Below are 21,583 nucleotides of genomic sequence, written 5' to 3'. Positions count from 1 at the left end.
GGATTTTCAAAAGCAGTACACTGATTGCCATCTACACAAATGCAGAACATTTAATTACACCTCTTCTCACAGTTTTCAAATTCGTTAACATATATGAATTCTTAATACAGTTGCCATGTTGACCATTTCAAATCCAGCATAATATGAATTCTGTGATTAAGTTTGTAGTAAATTAGTTATTATTTATTATACTTTAAAAGTAAAGTGGTTTTGGATATTTTTTTATAGATGTGTATGTATACTCTTGTTGAAATATAGTTAATGATTTATTTTTTATGTGTTATTTATATTTATTTATCGCCAATGATTTCATCTCCACTGATTTCATTTCCACACAATTTATATATGAAATCAGAAATTTCTTAAAACAAATTGAAAGGATTAAAATTATAATCTGTCATGTAGTATCATTATGTAACAATTTCAAATTAAAAAGAATTATGAAAAGATAGCCAAAATATATCTCTAAACAGTATCAAATCAGGATAGAAAATTGTCTATATTAGAGAATAAGTGGAATGTAAGATAATGTAAAAAATAAAAAAGCAGAATTGAATGTCGACATCCTTCCAAAATGTATCTTTTTAAAGGTTTTTAAGGTATTTGAGATTATTGATGTAAAATAATTTTCTGCCAACAGTATCTACTTTTAACCATCTTATATTTAGATATATGGTAAGGAATCTTTAAATTGTAATGAAGTAGTGCTCTAACTATACTTATGTTTTGTTTTTTGTTTACTATTACATGTACATATATAGCTGTTTGTAATTTTTAAAAATTATTTTTTCTACTCTGAAGTTGCACACTTTTGGTACCATTTTGAGAACTTAGTACATATTTTTGCTTTAACTGACTTTTCATAATGCAATCTATATGGTAAATGTATAATATATAGACAAAATAAATGCATACCCGCCTTCCAATATTTCTTGATCTAGATATTACAATGATATCAAGTGGAACTGACTATACATCTCTGCTAATGGCATGCTCTTGTACTAACACAGTGACAAAGCATCATTAATTCAGAACATTTGATCACAAGAAAATAACCTCCCTGTTACTTTTTTTCATCTTCAGATATAGTGATGATGTCCTTCCAATTTATAATTCTTTCCAAGCTATAGCGTCCTTACATAGGAAATTAATCATGAACTAATATTGATGGAGACAGAACAATTATAACATCTGTAAATGTTTGGATCTTACTTATTTTTTTATTTATACTGGATAAAGATTATAGCATGTATAATCTAATGCATTTGCATATGGTATATATCAAAATGACCAATTTACTTAGAATGAAATTCAAAACAGTGTGGCTGTGGCCATTGATTGACACATTAAATTCATCCATTGACTGGGACAATTTACGTGAACGTTTGTCTGTAACGACCACTGTTCACGACGAACCTACGATAGACATTTAAACTGTGGGGTCACCAAAGGTTTCTTAACGCCTTTAATTATAAAATAATTTAAAATTAATCAGGAATAACCTTTATGTTTTGATTTATATAATTGATATAAATCAAAACATCGTGTTATTTCTGATTAATTTTTCGAATTACTTTATTAAGGTGTTGAGAACCTTTGGTGACCCCATAGTTTAAGTGTCTTTAAAAAGTACACAGTGAGTAGTGGTCGTTACATACAAACGTTCACCTAAATTGTCCCAGTCAATGAATGAATTTAATGTGTCAATCAATGGCCACAGCCACACTGTTTTGAATTTCATTCTAAAAAGTATTTTCATAAATAGACCTTAACGGTATGTTCAGATGGTGAAATAAATGCAGCAAGTCCATTGATTTGTATATGAGTATATATATTAGTGGATGTTATAATAAATTCAACCTTTTTATTTTCACAAAACCAGCCTTAATATTAATGGACCTGGGAGGCTAGTGAATTTATTATATCAATATTTTTTGTTTGTTTTTTATATTTTGGTACCAACAGTGTGTAATTTGTCTCAATCTTTTGTTATCTTTACTGAAAATATCAGGAAAACTTGACATTCCAAATAAATGAAGAATTAAACCTGTGTTTTAGTTTTTATGTTGTTTAAACAAAGCATGTTGTCTATTGTTGAAGATTCTATGTCAACCTCAAGAGTCCTTGGCTTTTTGTGTGTCAATTTTATATTTCTATGACATTATTTTTTCTTCTTCAATCCACATCTAAAACAGGATATTACGGTGGATAGTGAATATATACCAATTTCCTTGGATTATGTGTTGCCATGGATATTAAATTTTGTGGTTATGCCAAGTTAACATACAAGCAAACTTTTGAAATAGGAAATATGTACTTAGTTGATTATTATAATTCATGTTTTACATTTACCAAAGAAAAATATGAAATTGGTATTCCAAGAGTAATAATGAATTCACAGTACATCTAAGACTTCACAAAATCTGGATGTTAAGCAGCCAACACTCTATACACTTTTAAGACTGTACAGAAGTATGACTTCATCTTTAAACTGAATGTGGACTAAAGGTATAAAAATATTTGAAAACCAATGTTGAACAAAAAAATATCAACAATCTTTGCCAAATAAAAAATGTAAAAGGCCATCTTTATCATTTTCCACCAGAAAGTGAATTGGTTAAAATGATAAAAATTGTATGTAATTGTAATTCCAGAATATAACAGTTGATTGGAAAGGCAACAAGGGTCACTGATCATCTAACTTATAGTTTATTAAGGCCAATGTTATAAAAATGATTTATGATCAAATATTTGAGAAAATTTTAAACAATTGTAAGGAAAGTATCTAAACATAAAATATCAATCAGTAATCTGATCTTAGTTTTATAATTGATTTCATTCTGGCTCTGAAATTTGAGTCAATTTGAAAATAATCCAGTTGGAGTTGTTTTTGGTTGTCTATACACTAAAAAATAACTTGATAGTCCTATTTTGTGCTGTAGTTTTAAATTTTGAATGTATATATTGGATAAAACTTTGCAGAGATCAAATATTTTATTTACAATGTTTTTTAATTCAACTCTGGATTTCTTCAATCTGCAGTCTTTAATCTCTGGCACAAGGCAAAGTATATGTGTACGTTTTTAAAGATATTTCTATCCATACACATCACAAATAAATTTCCTTCAAATCAGGACTGCTGTCTTCAGTTTCTGTAAGTTACTGCTAATTTTCAAAATATTCGATTGAAACTTCTTCATCCATTGCTAGAAACATTAGTCTGAAAAAGAAAATAATGACATTATACTGCAGTAATAAGAAAAGGTAGTCAATGCACTTTGTAGTTTTTAATCTCCCTAGAACAGCAAAGTTCTACAGTCAGAAGTTGCATATCACTTGAATAATGTTAAAAAAAATTCTGTAGCAAAAGCATGAGTACACACTGAATACTTTTGATGGCACACAGTACAGGCACTTGTCTCTGATAGTTATATTAGGTATTAAGGATTTTCGTTTTCAGAAAAAAGTGAATGTGGCATACAGGTATAGTGTTTGTACATACATATGCTTGTAAGTGCAAACATGTTAAAATAGATATAATTAAAAAGAAAACCTCAGAATAAAAAAAATCATAAATATCCTGATATTAAATTTGTTAGAAGTTTGGATATCAATAAAACAATCATTGAAAAACCACTAGCCATCTTGGATAATTTGAATTAACACAGAAAAATCCAAGAATTACAATCGTGTACTGTTTCACATATATGCATCATTCTAAGACTTTCACACATAGTCTTTTTTAAGAATTGAATGCTTCTTTTTGTAAATTTATTGGGGTGTAAAAGCATTGACCGAAGTACATTTTGTATGAAGCGCGGAAAGGTACACTTGTTAGTCATACGTCTTGTTGGATTGTTGTCTCTTTAATGTAAACTTTACATCTCAGGCCTAATACACGTATACTGATGGCATGATTGACAGTTTAGTGTAACTTTACTTGTGCTTTTAGATATAGCACTGTTATGTCCGTTATGTTGACAGCTGGCTGTCGTTGCGAGATTATACTTTTACTTAGACTATAACGAAATATTTAAAAACAAACCTTTGAATGTTTATCCGGATCATGTACAGTATGCTTAAGATTCATATTAGCTAATCTAACTACCAATAAAATGAGAACAATAATAACGAAAGTAGTAATTAGAATTCCTATCGCAATTTTCTTCCTGTTCTTTGGTTTACAAATACATTCCTTAATTCTCTTGTGATTAATAAATGACGAACTAGCTTCAGTCAAACGGACATTACTCCCTGAAAAAGTTCCTGTTTCATCATCGGCTAATATTGTTACTACACTTTCGTTCGTAACTTCATGATCACCTAGAAGTTCGTCATCTGTATCTTCTTGTGATACACCAGTATCTACTTGTGATACACTTCTATATTGAACACGTTCTGTCATGTTATGTATTCACTTAAATGTTTGCACAATCTTTTCAAATACACTTTTAGATACACAATTAATCATGATAGATTTTTTTGCATAAATCTGGTTTAAATTCACTTTTAAAATACACAATCAATTTTGTGTCTTTAAGTGTTAAATTAAACAAAGTGTTTCTCATGGTTATTTATTCTATTCAAATTGAACATGATAGTACTATGCACACTTTATCATACCTTTATAGGTATTTCGATACCCGTCAACGGTTTATATTTATCTCTATCGATCTTGTCATGTTTTTATTGTGTAGCTCCTTCATAAATAATGTATTTGTATTTAACTTTTATTCAAATTGAGAGTTAAAATAAGACTATGACGAACCTGGGAACAGCAACGTCAATATATATATGTTCCTGAACGTACTGGGCAAATCATATGTAAGGATGAAAATGGAATTGCGTACTCATTTAATTTTTGTTTTTAAACAACTGTAACAGTTGTATGTTTCAACGAGGTATTGTATGGTATGAATAAAATGCGATGCGTGATGTAATTTAGTCAATGAGACAGCAACTCAATGTTAAAAACATGAGAATGAAATATTTGGCATGAATGGTAAATCTTTGAAAACCAGTTGTTGGCATGACACGGGTTGTGTTCTTCTCATATATTTCATGATGGTATAATACTAAACCCCTAACAGGAGGGATTGTGCCCGATATTCATATGGTCTAGACATAATCTTTCAATCGGTTTAATTGATGTCTGGAGCTGGCATGTCAGTAACTGTTAGCAGTCTGTTGTTATTTATGTATTATTGTCATTTTGTTTAAGGTAGATCATAAGTAAATATTTTTTGAGACAGAATTTTCTTATACTTAGCCAGAATGAAGATTTTAATATGCTCTTTTCAAATATATAATAAAAAGGAGGGGTCACCGTGCTATTTTTCAAGCTATGAGTCGTTGAAAATTGCCTAAATTTGGTTAGATTGTTCATGGGAAAACACATTTGTGTGCATAAAAAAAAATCTATGAGATAGAATTTTGGAAAAAATTGTGAAAAGATAGGTTTTGTAATATGTTTTAAGAAAATAAAAAGAAAAAATGGTGTCACCGAACTTGTTTTCTTGCTACAAGTAAAAAGAAAAAAATTCCCTATCTGTCCAGTATAAATTTTTTACTAAAAGAGTTATCTTCCCTTAAATGGCTCGTTTGAAAAAAATGATTCTCAAAGCAAGAAAAATTATATTTGTTTAAATATTTTGGATTATACAATAAATTGCCAAGTTTTCTTTATATTATTAAACAGTCTAACCAATAAATTGCAAATCTGTCTTCAAATTTGCAGATTTAGGCAAATAACTAGACCGATTTTTTACTGTGATTGTTCAATCCAAGATGGCGGTATACCATGAATCTACCTTAATATTCTGACATCGCCGGGACTCGGACTTCTCTTAAACTAAGTTTTACTGTGCGTATTGTTGTGCGTTTTTTTTTCTTTTTATACAGCTAGAGGTATAGGGGGAGGGTTGAGATCTAAAAATACATGTTTAACCCCGCCTCAATTTTGCGCATGCCCCAAGTCAGGAGCCTCTGGCCTTTGTTAGTCTTGTATGATTTCTAATTTTAGTTTCTTGTGTATAATTCGGAGTTAAGTATGACGTCTATTATCACTGAACTAGTATACATATTTGTTTAGGGACCAGCTGAAGGACGCCTCCGGGTGCGGGAGTTTATCGCTACATTGAAGACCCATTGGTGAGGGGGGATAGGAGGGGTCCTGATCCCGATATCCCGGGCTTAAAAACACGAAATCCCGAGGTCCCGAATTTAAATAACTTAAATCCCGACGTCCCGAAATTCGAAAAAAGAATTCCCGGATCCCGAAAGGGTCAATCCCGAAATCCCGAGCTTAAAAACACCCAATCCCGGAGTCCCGATAAAGGTCCTATCCCCCCTCATTGGTGGCCTTCGGCTGTTATCTGCTCTATGATCGGGTTGTTGTCGCTTTGACACATTCCCCATTTTCATTCTCAATTTTATTCGATACAAAAAACTTTTTAACTCGTAACAATTTACAGAATATTTTTGTGTTTTGTAACAAGCTGTAAATCATTCCGAGTAAATTGAAAATTTGTTTGCATAACACGACTGGTTCCACACGTGGAGCAGGCTCTGCTTACCTTTCCGGATCACGTGACGGATCACCCCCGGTTTTTGGTGGGGTTCGGGTTGCTTTGTCTTTAGATTTCTATGTTTTTTCCTGTGTGCTATTATTTGACTGTTTGTCTTTTTGTTTATAATTTGCCATAGCTTTGTCAGTTTTTTTTTTTTTTTTCGATCTATGAGTTTGAAAGTCCCTCTGGTATCTTTAGCCCCATTTTTGTATCAGCAACTATCAAAGATTTACCATTTAAATGCCAAATATTTCATTCTCATGTTTTTAATTTTATAAATGCATTTGATTGTTAAATGAGACACCTACAAAAATTGCTGCTGAAAGTTAAGCTTGGAGAGACGTATGCCATTTCTCTCAAATAGTCTAATTATCTAGTTATTTGCATATTAGAAGGTCCAAATGCCTTGAATATTATCCCAGATTGTACAAAAATCCATGTATACTAAAAGGTTGTGTACTCTTTCCAGTCGGTTAAAAAACAAACTAAAACGTGTCCTTTCCTTATTTATTTTTAACGACTGGAAAGATATCTGGGTCGATAATATACAATTTGTTTTTAAAAGACATTACCTCCTCAAATGCAACTTTTTTTCAACAGAAAGAAAAAAACACTTATATAAAAAAAATATCCCCAAAAATGTTCATGGAACTTATGTATACATCTTGACAATTTAATTTCTCCCTCGTCCCTCCTGTTTTAATGCCTTCTATTTAATATGCACTGCACATTTTTATAAACATGTAAACATATTTATATGTATCTCTGTTGTATTGTTTATTTCCTCAACATTCGAACCTTGTACTTTTATATATTTCCGCAACATATACCTTTGTATTATTGTAAAATGCCTATGCTCTACTGTGTATCTTTGTACCTACAGCGGTTTATCAGAATAAAGTATATATGGTAGATAACATACCTATGTTTGAAAGACATGTATCCAATCTTAGATGTATACTCCTAAGTAGGTCTATCAACAATCTAATTAAAAACCGATCTCTCATGCTCCCGTTTCTTGGTCTATCAATAGTGTTATCTAGATGTTTCAATATTGAACCTGTCGCTTTAAAATAGATTTTTTACATCATAGGTAGTCAAGAATGTGAATGAAGATCGTTCAGTTACTAAATAATTCAGTAGTTTTAAACATTCACAGAAGAATATCATTGCAGTGAATTTTAAACATATCAGAGAAAAAAATCATTCAAATGCATGGATCGTCCAAACAAAGGGGGTTCCAATCCTTACCCCCTCACCCCCCCTAAATCCGCCACTACACTGGTTTCGAATGGCACGAAAGCCATTGAAATTATTTAAGAGGTAAAGAATGAACTGTTTCAATGGCTTTCATGACTTTCGCCTCCCTTTTGTTTGGACGATCAATGCTTTTGAATTGGGACATACACAGTTGGAATACTCCCCCCTTTTATCCTTGGTTCGGAACCCCCTTTTGAAAATTGCTGGATCAGCACCTGTCAATCATACCTACCGTACTAGTTTTATATAATCCTTTAGCTCGACAAGGAGGACTTCACTTTAATCAAAGCCATCACAGATAATGTCAGCAATACACAAAAAACACAAATTAAAGTTACAAGTAATAGTAGTCTTGTCTTTTGTGCGCCGCATTTTAGAATTTTCAATTTGCTTTTATCCTTGAATACATATTTTAATATTGTTTCGTGGTCGTCACGCTCCAAATTTGTGTGGCTTTGTTCTTGTAATACTTGGTCATTCTCACTTGGAATCATTAACGTCCGGTCATCTGCTTCAGGTTCATATAAGCACGCCTCTTGGGTGGCTAAACATTCGTTTCCAGACATTTTACCTAATGTCTATTTCCTGGTCAATGTAAACAGTCACTTCACAACACGGTCAATAAATAATTCCAATTTTTGACACCGTTAAATTTTTCTAGCATTTAAAGAGGCCAGAAAAGTAAAAGGGATCTTGTATCTAGAATTGGATCAAACTTTTTCAAAGTTTTGGATATAAATACACCGGTACTTTAACGTTTCCTATATCTAATAACACTAGTGTACGAGTCCTATTCAATTCAATGCACATCCTTTCTTATTTAAAATTTTAATCATACCAATCATTGGACATGAATATAACCTATAAATAGAGACAGCGACATATGTTAATTTATATAATTTACATAAATAAAATCACATCTGGTCTTCAATTATTTCATTGTCATGGTATTGATTCGAAGTTGAAGAATAAAGAAGAAATTGTATGAAATGTTTTACATGTTGCAATCAATGCTCATTCTTCCTCAAATCACCGTGAGTGATACGTAAGAATGCAGCTGATGAGCTCTATTTGGCAAATAATTATTATTCCTTTAGGAGAAAATCTCATAAACAAATATGATCATCTTTGTCAGTGTTGATTCATGCCTCACAGTGTAAAAATGGACAAAATATGATTTTGAGACTTAATTTTGTTGAACATTTCATGAAAGAATTTCGTAAACTCATTGTTTTAATGTAGTTGTAATATTTTCAACTCTGTCAAATTGTATTATTATAAATTTAAATTATTAAACAAAGTTTTATTTAGTTTTAGGGGTAGTTTGGTATATTTACGAAAACATGTAAATCTGCAAAACTTATCTAATTCGCCTCTAGTTTAGATAAGTTGAGATTACACTTAAAATACTATCAATGATCTGCGATCCTCACCAAATTCTCCTAAAGGCAAAAGACATGTAGATTTAACTTAAGACAACACCTTACGAAAACACTACCTACGAAAAGGCACATGGCCATGTTGGGAAGTAAAGTAGTTATTGAGACTACTAGACTTTTCGTTTAGTACTGTCTCTGTAATAAAACTGACCTATGTATGATTTTTAGCTGCTCGATGGTGGGATAGAGTTGCCATACCTTAACGATGAACCTCAAGGTGTGCTCTCCAACCTTCCTTTAATAAAAAAAATATATCCAATTCTTAATGCTCGACAATATCTATAATTTACTATAACATTCTGAATGAACAATCTGCCCCAAGTGTGCCATCGAATTGTTAGGTCTATTTTATAAGGAACAATTCGCAGAATATTATACACACTAATGAAAACCTAGTTAACTGAGGTTGAAGCAAACAAGAAGAAGAATTATATCATTATTGTACATCAGAAAGCCATCTTCGCTAACCAAGGGTTACAATCCACTTCCTCTTCTCCACCCTTGGATGAACAGAAAGCAGGCGAACACGAGAATTTTAAAGATTGCTATGAAACCATTTCTTTTACTGAATAGAGAAATTTAAATGGCCAAAACCAAACAATACTCAAATGGAGACCCCCCCACCCCCCATCCAGACCCTCATTGATACCTCAACCCCTATAGTTTTTAATATTGTATTTACCCAATTGTTGTTATTATTTGTTTAAGTATTAATAACCTACTATCATTATTTGATCTATACAATTAACTTTTATTATATTTACAATATATTTTGTTCATTCTATCTGTATGACTTCTATCCGTCCTGAACAGTTATATAAATAACTTGTATGGCAAAAAAGGTGACACTCTAATGCAAAACATTACGTAACATAAGAAAAATACAACACAAATGTTCTAAATAAGTCAAGTTATTATTATACATATAAGATAAAGATAATTGTGTGTCTGGTAGTGAGATAAAAATAAATTATCTCCCCTTTAAATGCGGAAATACAATAAATTAAATCCTATCCATATTTTATTTCTAAAAGCAATATAAATCAATTTTAAACTATTATATTTCATTTGAAGTTAAATTACTTTACCATTTTTCTAAAACAAATCATATTACATCAAATTATGAAATTTATAATTTACTCTTCACCGCATGTGATAGACTGACTTTTAGAATTATTAAACTTTATTGTTCTTCTTTATCTTCATCAAAAATCAACTATCCCTCATTCTGCGTCTATAGATGTAATTATTGCATGCTGTAGCCTATTGAGAGGATTAGATGAACACCTGAGACAATGAAGCAGTGTTTCTTCTTCAGTAGAAATATCTGTGCCGACATCTCAGGGACAAACATTAACTTCATCAGTATCTAAATAGTGCCAATCAAATAAACATGCATGGTTTACTTTTATAAATTGTCACTTGGAGAGAGAGTTGTCTCTCGACGCTCATACCACATCTTCCTATATTATCTATGAGGGAACAATCAGAATCCAAGAAAAATTAAAATAACAAAAATACAGAACTCCAAGATAACTTCAAAACGGAAAGTCCTTTATAAAATTGCAAAAAAAACACCACATCAAACTAATGGAAAAAACAACTGTCATATTCCTGACTTGGAACAGGTATTTTCTTATGCAGAAACAGATGAGTTAAACATAGATTTATATCTAGGTAAATCTCTCATGTTGGAAAGGCAATCTTTAAAATTGTCCTCTTTATTGCAACCAGAAAGCTTTCTTTCACCAATTCCAAACAACAGTGTGAAGTTTGGTCCAAGACATTCTGTATAGAATGGAGCTTGTGAAAAACTGCATTCAACCTTTTTTTATATCATTTATTTGTTTTCAGTAGTCATAATTTAACAATACCACTTCCATCACCATCTGACTATTGTTTGGGGATAAACACAGACTATCAAATTTAAAAAGAAAAATCATATAAATATATTATACAAGAACACAGCTACTGAAAAAAGGCTACTAGTTCATACTGAAACTTTCACTCACTACTAACACACGGCCATTTTACCATTAGACTAGTATGCAAATAATTGAGAATGGAAAAGGGGACTGTGTCAAAGAGACAAGAACCCACACATAGTATATATACAATTTAAAAAACAAATGCCTACTTCACGCTACAGTATAAATTTAAATTATAAATGGTAATAAATATCGAAAATATTTTCACAAGACTTTGCTCTTTTGTTTTTGTTTGAAAAATTAAAATCTAATGAAACCTCTTTCCTACTGATGCTGAAGTGATTATCATATAATTTGAATTTCTGTAAAAATTACAACCAAAAGTTGTAAGCTACACTACAATTATAAAACTACTGTTCTTTTGCTTGATCTTCCTCATTGCAGATGGTACATAGACCTTGCCTAATTCTATATAAAGATGTATTTGTAGTTAAAATTCTGTGTTATATTTTATAACAATTATTGTTTGATATGTATCTCTACATCATCTTTTTGTAATAAATAAAGTACTTAGACCATTCTATATTTCAGAATTATCATCTTCAAATTATCTTATCACACATCCAAACTCCTGAATTTCCATGATCCTAATAGAAAATTCACAAAAAGGAACACAATTTTCTCAGTACAAACTACAAAAATGTTTCATGATTTTTTTATATAGATTCTGGAATGTTAAATAATAAACTGTATATATTTGATAAATCAATAAAAAGTTCTTGTCTTACTTGTTAACAGGTTAACAATGACTAACTTTGACTATCATTTCCAAAACGGATTTGTTTAAGCAATGAGAAATTTCTTTCATTATGTAATATTAACATGCATTGGACTATTGAGAGGACAAGATACTAACCTTACCAAAGCAGCAGCTATTCTTCTTCAGTAGAAATATATGTGCTGACATCTCAGGGGAAAGCTGTTTTGCACTTGTTCCTTCGATTGAAAAAAGGTAAAATCACAAAAATACTGAACTTCGAGGAAAAATCAAAACAGAAAGTCCCTAATCGAAATGCAAAATATAAAGCATAAACACGTCTAAATAATGGACAACAACTGACTTGGTACAGAGATTTTCTTAATTAAAAGTGGTGAATTAAACCTGGTTTTATAGCTAACTAAACCTCTCACTTGTATGACAGTCACATCAAATCAAAAACAAAAACCAGGAAAGTGTTTTATTATGTCAATTTTTGTGGACATTTTCTGTTTTAAGTTTGCCTTGGAGTTCAATATTTTTTTTTATATACTTTTTCCAAATACAAGGTTCATCGTCACTGCCTCAAGTAATTCCCGAGTCTTAAAACCTGATGAATTAAGGTGGCAGTAGTTTTAAAACCGATGATTTAACATCGTAGGTTAGTACTGAATAAAGGACAGCAGTATACCGGCATCAATAGTCATAAATCGATTGAGAGAAAAAAAAATCCGAGTTACAAAATAAAACCGAGGGAAACACATCAATTCTACTAGTATGCAAAAACTTAGGAAAACTGGAACACTGAAGTGAAACAAAAACAAACGCCAACATACATAGAAACAAACTGTTTTATAACAACTGCCATATTCCTGACTTGATTGAGAACATTTTTAGAAAACATGGTGGGTTGCACCTGGTTTTATTGAAAGCTAACCTCCTTACTGAACATTTTCAGCTGTTGCCAAATCATTTGAGTGGTTTCTCCTTGTCGACATCTTCTTATTTGTAAATGAGTCGGATTTCCTTTAGACATCTGCCAAACACAAGATCAAAGAAGTCAGATAATTTAATTTCACATTCAAATACAACATGTATATGAATTCTTTCCATTAGCAGTACAAACTTTTCCTATTGAGTTCCATCAATATATACCCTACAGAACTATTAATTATGGGATACACATTTTCCAACTCATTCGGTACTCGAGGCAAAAAATTGACGAACCACAGTAATATTAAAGAACGTCTCGTTCTTTTTCTTAAAAAGTTCTTTGGACGATACTAAGATCTTGTTGATTGATATTCTGTATCAACTTCACATGATGGTCTTGAAGTATATATTCTAGTTACTGACGATTTTTTTTTATAAATTATTAACTACGTGTTAAAGTGTTAATTTATTTGACTTTTTAAAAATTATTACCTTTACTGTATAGACCATTTTTCCTGTTTAAAGTCAGGAATATGGCAGTTATTATCTAATAGTTAAATGTATGTTGCATTGTTGTTTGTTGCACTGTTGCCTTGTTGTTTGTTTTTTGTTGCACTTCTGTGTTCTGTTATTTCGTTGTTTCCCTCTTATAGTTGATGTGTTTGAACAACGGTATACTATTGTTGCCTTTATTTGGTAGTATTCCTTTTGTGTGGCTCGGTCTGTATACATCCGGTCATTGTGTAATTGTGCTATGGTCAATTTGTGTATTCTTGTCTTTCAGTTTTGTTAACGTGCTTTGTCTATATGCCATTTTGTTTTTCTTGGCTGACATATTTGTTTGTTTTTATAGTGATTGATATTATAAGACATTGTTGACTACTGTACCCCCCATTTTTAACATTTTTACTTTTTTTTGGTTGTTCAATACAGTGAAATTTTATGCGACTCATACAAATAAATCCACCATTTTCTATTTAAGAAAATGCCTGTACCAATCAGGAATATGACATTTGTTTTCCATTGGTTTTATGTGTTTGAGCTTTTGATTTTGCCTTTTGTTAAGGGTTTTTTCCGTTTTGAATTTTTCATTTTTTATTCACATTTTGTAATTATACGTGTGGCCTATGTATAACAAACTTCCTATGAGTATGAGTTTTGCATCTTAACTAACTTTAACATTGTTTTTATTTGTAAAAAGTTCCCGTCATTCGAAGAAAAACAAAGAGAGTGAGCTCTTGAGAAATATGATTCTGCAATTACTTTGGTTTTTTTTAAACATCTAAAATTGAAAATGCAGTGTGTGAAACAAAAAAAAATATTTATGAAACTCATATATAAGATATCTTTTTATTCATTGTAAATGACATTTTAGCTATATATTGTTTATACAATTTCATTAATGTTTATCCTTTTTTGCTGACTAATAATATGTTCAAAGGAAACTATGTTTATCTCCACACAAATGGCGTTGACAATTGTTATATAAAATTGAGAAAGGAAATGGTGAATATGTCAAAGCGACAACCACCCGACCATAGAGCAAACAACAGCCGAAGGCAACCAATGGGTCTTCAATGTAGCGAGAATTCCCGCACCCGTAGGTGTCCTTCAGCTGGCCCCTAAAATATGAATAATAGTACAGTGATAATGGACGTCATACTAAACTCCGAATTATATACAAGAAACTAAAATTTAAAATCATACAAGACTAACAAAGGCCAGAGGCTCCTGACTTGGGACAGGCGCAAAATTGCGGCGGGGTTAAACATGTTTATGAGATCTCAACCCTCCCCCTATACCTCTAGCCAATGTAGAAAAGTAAAAGAATAACAATACGCACATTAAAATTCAGTTCAAGAGAAGTCCGAGTCTGATGTCAAAAGATGTAACAAAAGAAAATAAATAAAATGACAATAATACATAAATAACAACAGACTACTAGCAGTTAACTGACATGCCAGCTCCAGACCTCAATTAAACTGATTGAAAGATTATGTCTTCATCATATGTCTTTTAATATATTTTTTAAATGTACATGTGATTTGAAATGAATACTTTCAGCCAAACACGCCTCTGTCTTGTTTATTTATTTTCCCTGCTAAATATGTCTTTCTTGATGCATAGGATTATTTTTCCATACTATCTGTTCGAATGCACCCCTCTCTCCCTCTCTCTCTGTTCCAGTTTGTGTCACTTAAAAAGTATGTACTAATTGATGGACCTCTTTTGTACTTATACATGTAAGATGTATGGCCAAAGTGTCTTATATTCGTTTATTGATGTGTCACTCCTCACTACATATCTACACTACAAGTGTTGGCTCAAACTCGTCGCTTTGCTTGTTTTGCGATATACTTTCTCTCCTGGTTGATTCATGAGCTGATGTGATAAACCTGTCTCTACTGTATGAGTGATATACTAATTTTGTCTAATTTTTCAGCACTGGACATCAGAGGTTCATAGATCAACTGCTGTGTTTGTTGCTGTAAAACTGTCATACAGAAAGATGAAATATGATTATCCTTTGAAAATTCAAAGTGCAACAGTTACAATTCGATAGATGACAAATCATGAAAATAAAAACTATTTAAGCGTATAAATGTATAACATTTAACATTTTAGATTCCATAAATTTATAGAGCATGTAATGGTTTAAAATCATTATTCATTAAAAGTTTATATTGTACACTTTACAGTTAAAGAAGGTTCTGTATTAGCAGATTACATTATTCAGAGATAAGTACCTCTTTCTGTGAACCGAAGCATTTTGTGGTATTATGAATAATTATTGTTTAGTTTAAGACGACCTCTTCTGAATGGATCTTTTATCGAACATTCTTTTATAGTAGATATTGTTTTAGAGATTAAAAGCTCGAAATCTTGGATTGACACTTTCGTCTTGTCGAAACAGTATTTGACAAGGAATTCAAACATTTTTGTGCAATTAGTTTGACTTCTCATTGACTTTTACCCCACATCTTCGATATAATGATATACAGTGCAAAATGATGCAATACTGCACGTCAATTCGTCATTATGATATATTATGTTAATTATCTTATTTCTTATACTTATTTCTTATACTTACAGTTATATATTATCATCTAAAGCTGTCAATTAAGGATGGTATTATAATACATGATCCAACAATTGCCACAACAGCTACCAATGTCTTCTTCTTACGGGACGACATCTTAGAAAAACACTCTGCCTGTTCTTTCGCTGTCTTTCTAATATTATTGATCCCTCGCTGCAGTGTATTATGCTTAGATTCCATCGTAATTATCACACTCGTCTTTTGTTTATATGCAATAACAGTATATATCACAGTAAAAAAATATCAATGTATTTCAGAATATCCGCCTAAAATATTTTACGATTCGGTATGATATTCATTCAGGTGTTTACAAAATATTCATATATATGCTTGGAGGGGTTTCAATTACTACAGGTAATACACATTACTCAGGTGACAAATATGTAATTATGAGGCACAGAAGGGTAGATACATTAACCGAGTTTTTAACCACATATATTGAGGTTATAAGGGTAAAGTAGCATTATGTACTTACGATTACCAGAAATAAATTTGCTCAAGTCAATCTTTAAAATAATTTGAAAACAGTTTTTATTTTATTAGTATGCTATTGTGCTATTATAACAGACAGAAAGAAATCAATGGAATTTATTTTGGAAGACAACAAAACTAGTCAACTGATATTAAACATTTTGCAGGTTTTATATCATACAAGCTTCTTGTAAAACAAATTTCGGAATAATTCAGAAATTTTTCTGACTTAATCAATTTTTTCTCTGATAAAAATGGAAACAAACTTACTTCTAAAAAGAAAGTTTCTCATGAAATTGATGGATAATTCGATTTAACAAGTGCAGTTTGATATTTTCACAATTTTCAACAATCCCACAAAAAATATTGTTCACATTAGTCAGATAAAAGGAATAAGATGGAAAGACAAGCATATATTTATTTTGTTCCTTTTTTCTAATACATTAAAATGCAAGTTATAACACCTGATATCTATGATGCCTTTGTTTTATCAGTGTATTTCAGTTTCCTATTTGCTGTTCCGTAGAAGGCTGCTGCAAAAATAATGTCCGCAATATCGCCCCTTAAAGTTCAAGGAATTAAAAATAAATTTACTATTGTACTTTGAACAGCGGATTTCTCATAAAAATGAATACAAATATATCAATTTACTCTTCTGTTTCGTCCTTTGACGTGTGCTGGATCACTGAAACGATAATAGCATTTTATGTATACTCAAATATAAAATGAACTAAAAAATGTTTCGAAATGAAGTCACACGCCAATCACCCCACTACCACCAGCACAGAAATGCAATAAATACACATAACTGAATGTTTGAATTATGACAATCAATTGTCTCTAACATTTATCAATCATGTGATTCTGTTTTCATGCAACAAACATGAAAAAGCCAGCCCTCCCTTTTGTGGTTTATACTATATATATAAAGAAAACCATACATTTTTTAACGTAGAAAAAGTTGTTCATCAAAACTAAACATCTAAATAGACACATGCTATAGAAAATATGTCTACATGCCCTTTTGTTTATCTTTGTTGACATTTTTTCTTGTTTTTATAGTGATTAAGATTACAACACTGTTCACTGCTGTACCCCTATTTTCGACATTTGTACCTATCATATTCATTATTAATCAAAGCTTTAAAAGACATATGAATTGGCAGTAAATTATAATATATTTGTGAATATTTACAACGTAATTTCAAGCACTTTCTTTTCATTTCATTTCATTTAATTTCATTAGGAACTTATATCAACAGATTTAACCACTTTAAATGAATTAACATACGTTATTTTGTTGTTTGGTTAGAATGTTTATTGTGTAATATATAGTAGAAGGTTTAATATTATAAGACATACTCAATCTCTTCAAAGAAAAAAACCCACTATCTTACCTCATAGCGTCAAGGATAAATGGGGTTTAGTTTCGTTTTGCTGAAATAATAAATGAATGCAAGTCATAGTTTACTAGAATATGAAGAAAAAATGTTTGATTACACAAAATATGTTATAAATGAAATTGGTTTTATTTGATTGACATTGTATGCATAGTACCATCAATCAGTAGTTGGATATAAAATTTCAATAATTTGAACGTCAAATTGTTGAAAAATTATGGCCAAATCAATCACATTCCAATTTCCTACCAAATGAAAAGTGCTCATAAGATTTGTACTTAAGGTAGAATACTTCTGACGTATTTGCTCATAGTAGTAGGCACCTTAGTTTCTATTTTTTCTTCAATTATTGTCTCACTATATCATAATGTTCGAAACTATTTTTGTAATGGTATACATATATAATATTCGAAGGTTGTTAAAACATAAATATATCGTTAAAATATACCATTTCATGATTTTGATAAACAATCTCTTCAGTCTAAAATTAACAAAGAAACGACAAACCCACGTTGACCACTTACGTAAACTATAGTCAAGTTTCGATGATATTCAATAAGAAATAATCGTAACGCCATGGAAATGTTGCTTCTTAATTATAATTACCTTTGAACTAATCTCTGTATCTTGAATACTAGTTAATATTTTATGAATAAGCAATGAGAAAATTATGAGTATTACAACACTTGATGCAACTATTATCCAAAATGATTTTTTTCTGCATAACTCCTTGGAAACAAAGCTTTGCACACTTGTAGATTCAATAGTTAATGCAACATCAGGGTGTAATTCCACTGAATCAATTTGTTCTTCGTTTTCAGTATCTTTAGTCGATTTTGACCATAATATGAGATCATCATCACTTTCATCTATAGGATCCTTAAGAATAGGTTCACTGTCATCAACAGAAAAACTGGTTGACAATCGTCGCCTCATTTTAATAAATCGAAATGTTTTATCATGTTTAACCTTTTATAGGTATACATCCATAGTGAAAATTATCTATACACTTTAGTCATCAGTAGTATATCAATCAGATAAAGTTTGAGCAGTTATACATAAATTAAATAGATAAAGCTATCTAATCAATACATTCATCAAAATATATAATACTTATATTTTAGCATGACACGTGTTTCGACAATTGGAAACCGGCATTTGAGACAGCAAAAAGTAAAATCACAGAAATACTGAACTCCGAGGAAAATTCAAAAAGGAAAGTCCCCAATCAAATGGCAAAATCAAAAGTTCAAACACATCAAACGAATGGATAACAACTGTCATATTCCTGACTTTTTACAGGCAATTTCTTATGTAGAAAATGGTGGATTGAACCTGGTTTTATAGCTAGCTAAACCTCTCACTTGTATGACAGTCGCATCAAATTCCATTATATTGTCAACGATGCGTGAACAAAACAAACAGACACAATAGGTAAAAATGTCAAAAATAGGGGTACAGCAGTCAACATTGTGTTATCATCTTAATCACTATAAAAACAACAAATGTAACGAAGAAGCACAAAAGGGCATACATCAAATTTAAAATCCTCATTTTGCTTATATAATACGATTTTATTTATCTATGTAAAAGCCACCAATAAAGGATGGCAGGTTTTAAATCCTGGTGTAAAATTGCGAGTTTGAAATTCGCACAGGTAGACATAAAATAATGGTGTCGTTCAAAGTATGACGGGATACATATATACAGAGCCACGTAAAATAGATATAACAAAAATCAGACTTAACAGTAAAAGTAATAATAATAAATAAAATAATTGTTTGGTTCAAAGTATGACGGGATACATAAGTACAGAGTCACGTCAAATGCATATCACAAAAAACAGACTTAACAGTAAAAGTAATATTTATAAATAAAATAATTTTGTCGTTCAAAGTATGATGGGATACATAAATACATAGCCACGTAAAATAAATATAACAAAAAACAGACTAAACAGTAAAAGTAATAATAATAAATAAAATAATCGTGTGGTTCAAAGTATGACGGGATACATAGGTACAGAGTCACGTCAAATGTATAACACAAAAAACAGACTTAACAGTAAAAGTAATATTAATAAATAAAATAATTTTGTCGTTCAAAGTATGATGGGATACATAAACACAGAGTCACGTCAAATGGATAGCTAAAAAACAGACTTAACAGTAAAAGTAATATTAATAAAGACAAATAAAAGAATACTATAACACGTTATTAAGATGATAAACAACATCAGTACGCAAAATCTATACTTCAAGACCATCGTGTATTATTTTTGAAGTTGATACGAAATATTTATCAACAAGTTCTTGGTACCTCCCCTGGTTCATCAACTTTCTGCGCAGACACTGGTGACGTTTTACAAAGTCTGAGTAGGAGCTGCAAGCCCTTGAATACCGAATAAGTTGGGAAATGTATATTCCATATGCAGGTGAAGTTAGTATATTGCTACTAAGGTGTGGGAAATTGATAATTTCAAATTTAAAATCGTCTCGTTTGTCATAGATTCTGGTACTGAGATGACTGTGTATGTCAAATTCGAGGTATAAGTCTAAAAATGAGGCGGAGGAAGCCGTGTCTGTTGTCTCTTTAATTTCTAGTTCTGGTGGATATATCAATGGAACCCAATCAGAAAAGTTCGGATTGTTAATGGAAAGAACATCATCAATATATCTGAAAGTGAAATTAAATAACCTGGCTTCTTTGATCTTCTTCTTTTTGACAAGTGTCTGAAGGAACACCGATTCATATGAAAGTAAGAAGAGGTCGGCAAAGAGAGGCGCACAGTTCGTTCCCATAGGAATGCCGACAATTTGTTGAAAAAGTCTGCCTCCAAATTCAACAAATATGTTGTCAATAAGATACTACAGCATACTGATCACTTGTTCCTCTGTGTAGCATGTTTTACCCTTTTGTTCACTTTTTACAAAATATGCCTTATGGTATCCCAAAGTAATAAATTTATAGCGTATGCTAACATTTTTATGATGAAAAGCATTGTGGATTATTTCTTTTAGACGGATTTTCAATTTCACATGTGGAATGGTGGTATATAAGGTTGAAAAATCAAAAGTTTTGATTGAACTTATTTCAGAAAAAGACCGCGATTTAAAATTAGCCAGAAGTTCTTTAAAGTTTTTAAGAATCCACATATGGTTAATACCACTACGCGAGTAAACAGTTTCACAGTATTTCTGAAGACCCTCTTTCACTGCGGACATAATTTTAGTCAATCTAATGGACAATTATTTAGTGAAACATGCAGATGAGCCGGCAATGAACTTTGTACGGAATTTTGTGAAGTTTAGGTATCCAATACAAACAAGGTAAGTCCTCCGATTTGTCATTCAATGCAATGTTCATTGAAGCCATGAAGGACTTATGATTCGCCAAAATCTCATCCTTGTCAAATGATATGTTTTTGTATGTGGGATAACCTGAGTGCTCATTTATTCCAAATTCTTTAACAAGACACTCGTAGTAATCCGATATACATATTATTTGAAGCTTACAAAAATAATCCATTTTGACTTTTAACGACGTCAAATATATCATAAATTTATTAACATCAACACGAAATGATATAGGCATTACAGCAAACAATTTCTAATGCTATCTTTGCATAGAAGAGTAACAGCCTTAGTTTACGTACAATGGTCTATGTTGTGTTTTTGTATACTGTTGTTTCTCTTTTGGTCTTTGTTTTTGTCAGTATACTTTTGA

At 31.1% G+C, this 21,583-nt stretch overlaps 1 protein-coding gene and 1 long non-coding RNA gene across 2 annotated transcripts; both read right to left on the bottom strand.

Moving 5' to 3' along the window:
* Nucleotides 1–2,982: 2,982 nt before the first annotated feature.
* LOC139517131 (uncharacterized) lies at nt 2,983–4,692 on the bottom strand. The gene is made up of 2 exons (XM_071307838.1): nt 4,046–4,692; nt 2,983–3,220 (listed from the first exon to the last, which is right to left on the bottom strand). Exons 1-2 carry the CDS (start codon nt 4,403–4,405, stop codon nt 3,197–3,199), a joined length of 384 nt encoding a protein of 127 aa, XP_071163939.1. The 5' UTR covers nt 4,406–4,692; the 3' UTR covers nt 2,983–3,196.
* A 10,209-nt stretch (nt 4,693–14,901) lies between these two features.
* Nucleotides 14,902–18,887, bottom strand: LOC139517130 (uncharacterized). The gene is made up of 4 exons (XR_011663088.1): nt 18,464–18,887; nt 17,855–17,894; nt 15,978–17,142; nt 14,902–15,380 (listed from the first exon to the last, which is right to left on the bottom strand). It is a non-coding gene; the product is annotated as an uncharacterized lncRNA (long non-coding RNA).
* Nucleotides 18,888–21,583: the final 2,696 nt, after the last annotated feature.

The sequence above is a fragment of the Mytilus edulis genome, chromosome 3, assembly GCF_963676685.1.
Source record: "Mytilus edulis chromosome 3, xbMytEdul2.2, whole genome shotgun sequence".
Classification (NCBI taxonomy): Eukaryota; Metazoa; Mollusca; class Bivalvia; order Mytilida; family Mytilidae; genus Mytilus; species Mytilus edulis.
Note: the sequence above shows the minus strand (reverse complement) of the source record. Positions and strands in the feature narration are given on the sequence as shown.

Excerpts from the sequence above, each read along its gene's own strand:
- LOC139517131 (XM_071307838.1), bottom strand. The coding sequence starts at position 4,405 with ATGACAGAACGTGTTCAATATAGAAGTGTATCACAAGTAGATACTGGT. Across the intron at positions 3,221-4,045 it reads ATCCGGATAAACATTCAAAG|ACTAATGTTTCTAGCAATGG; the intron begins GTTTGTTTTTAA and ends TTTCTTTTTCAG.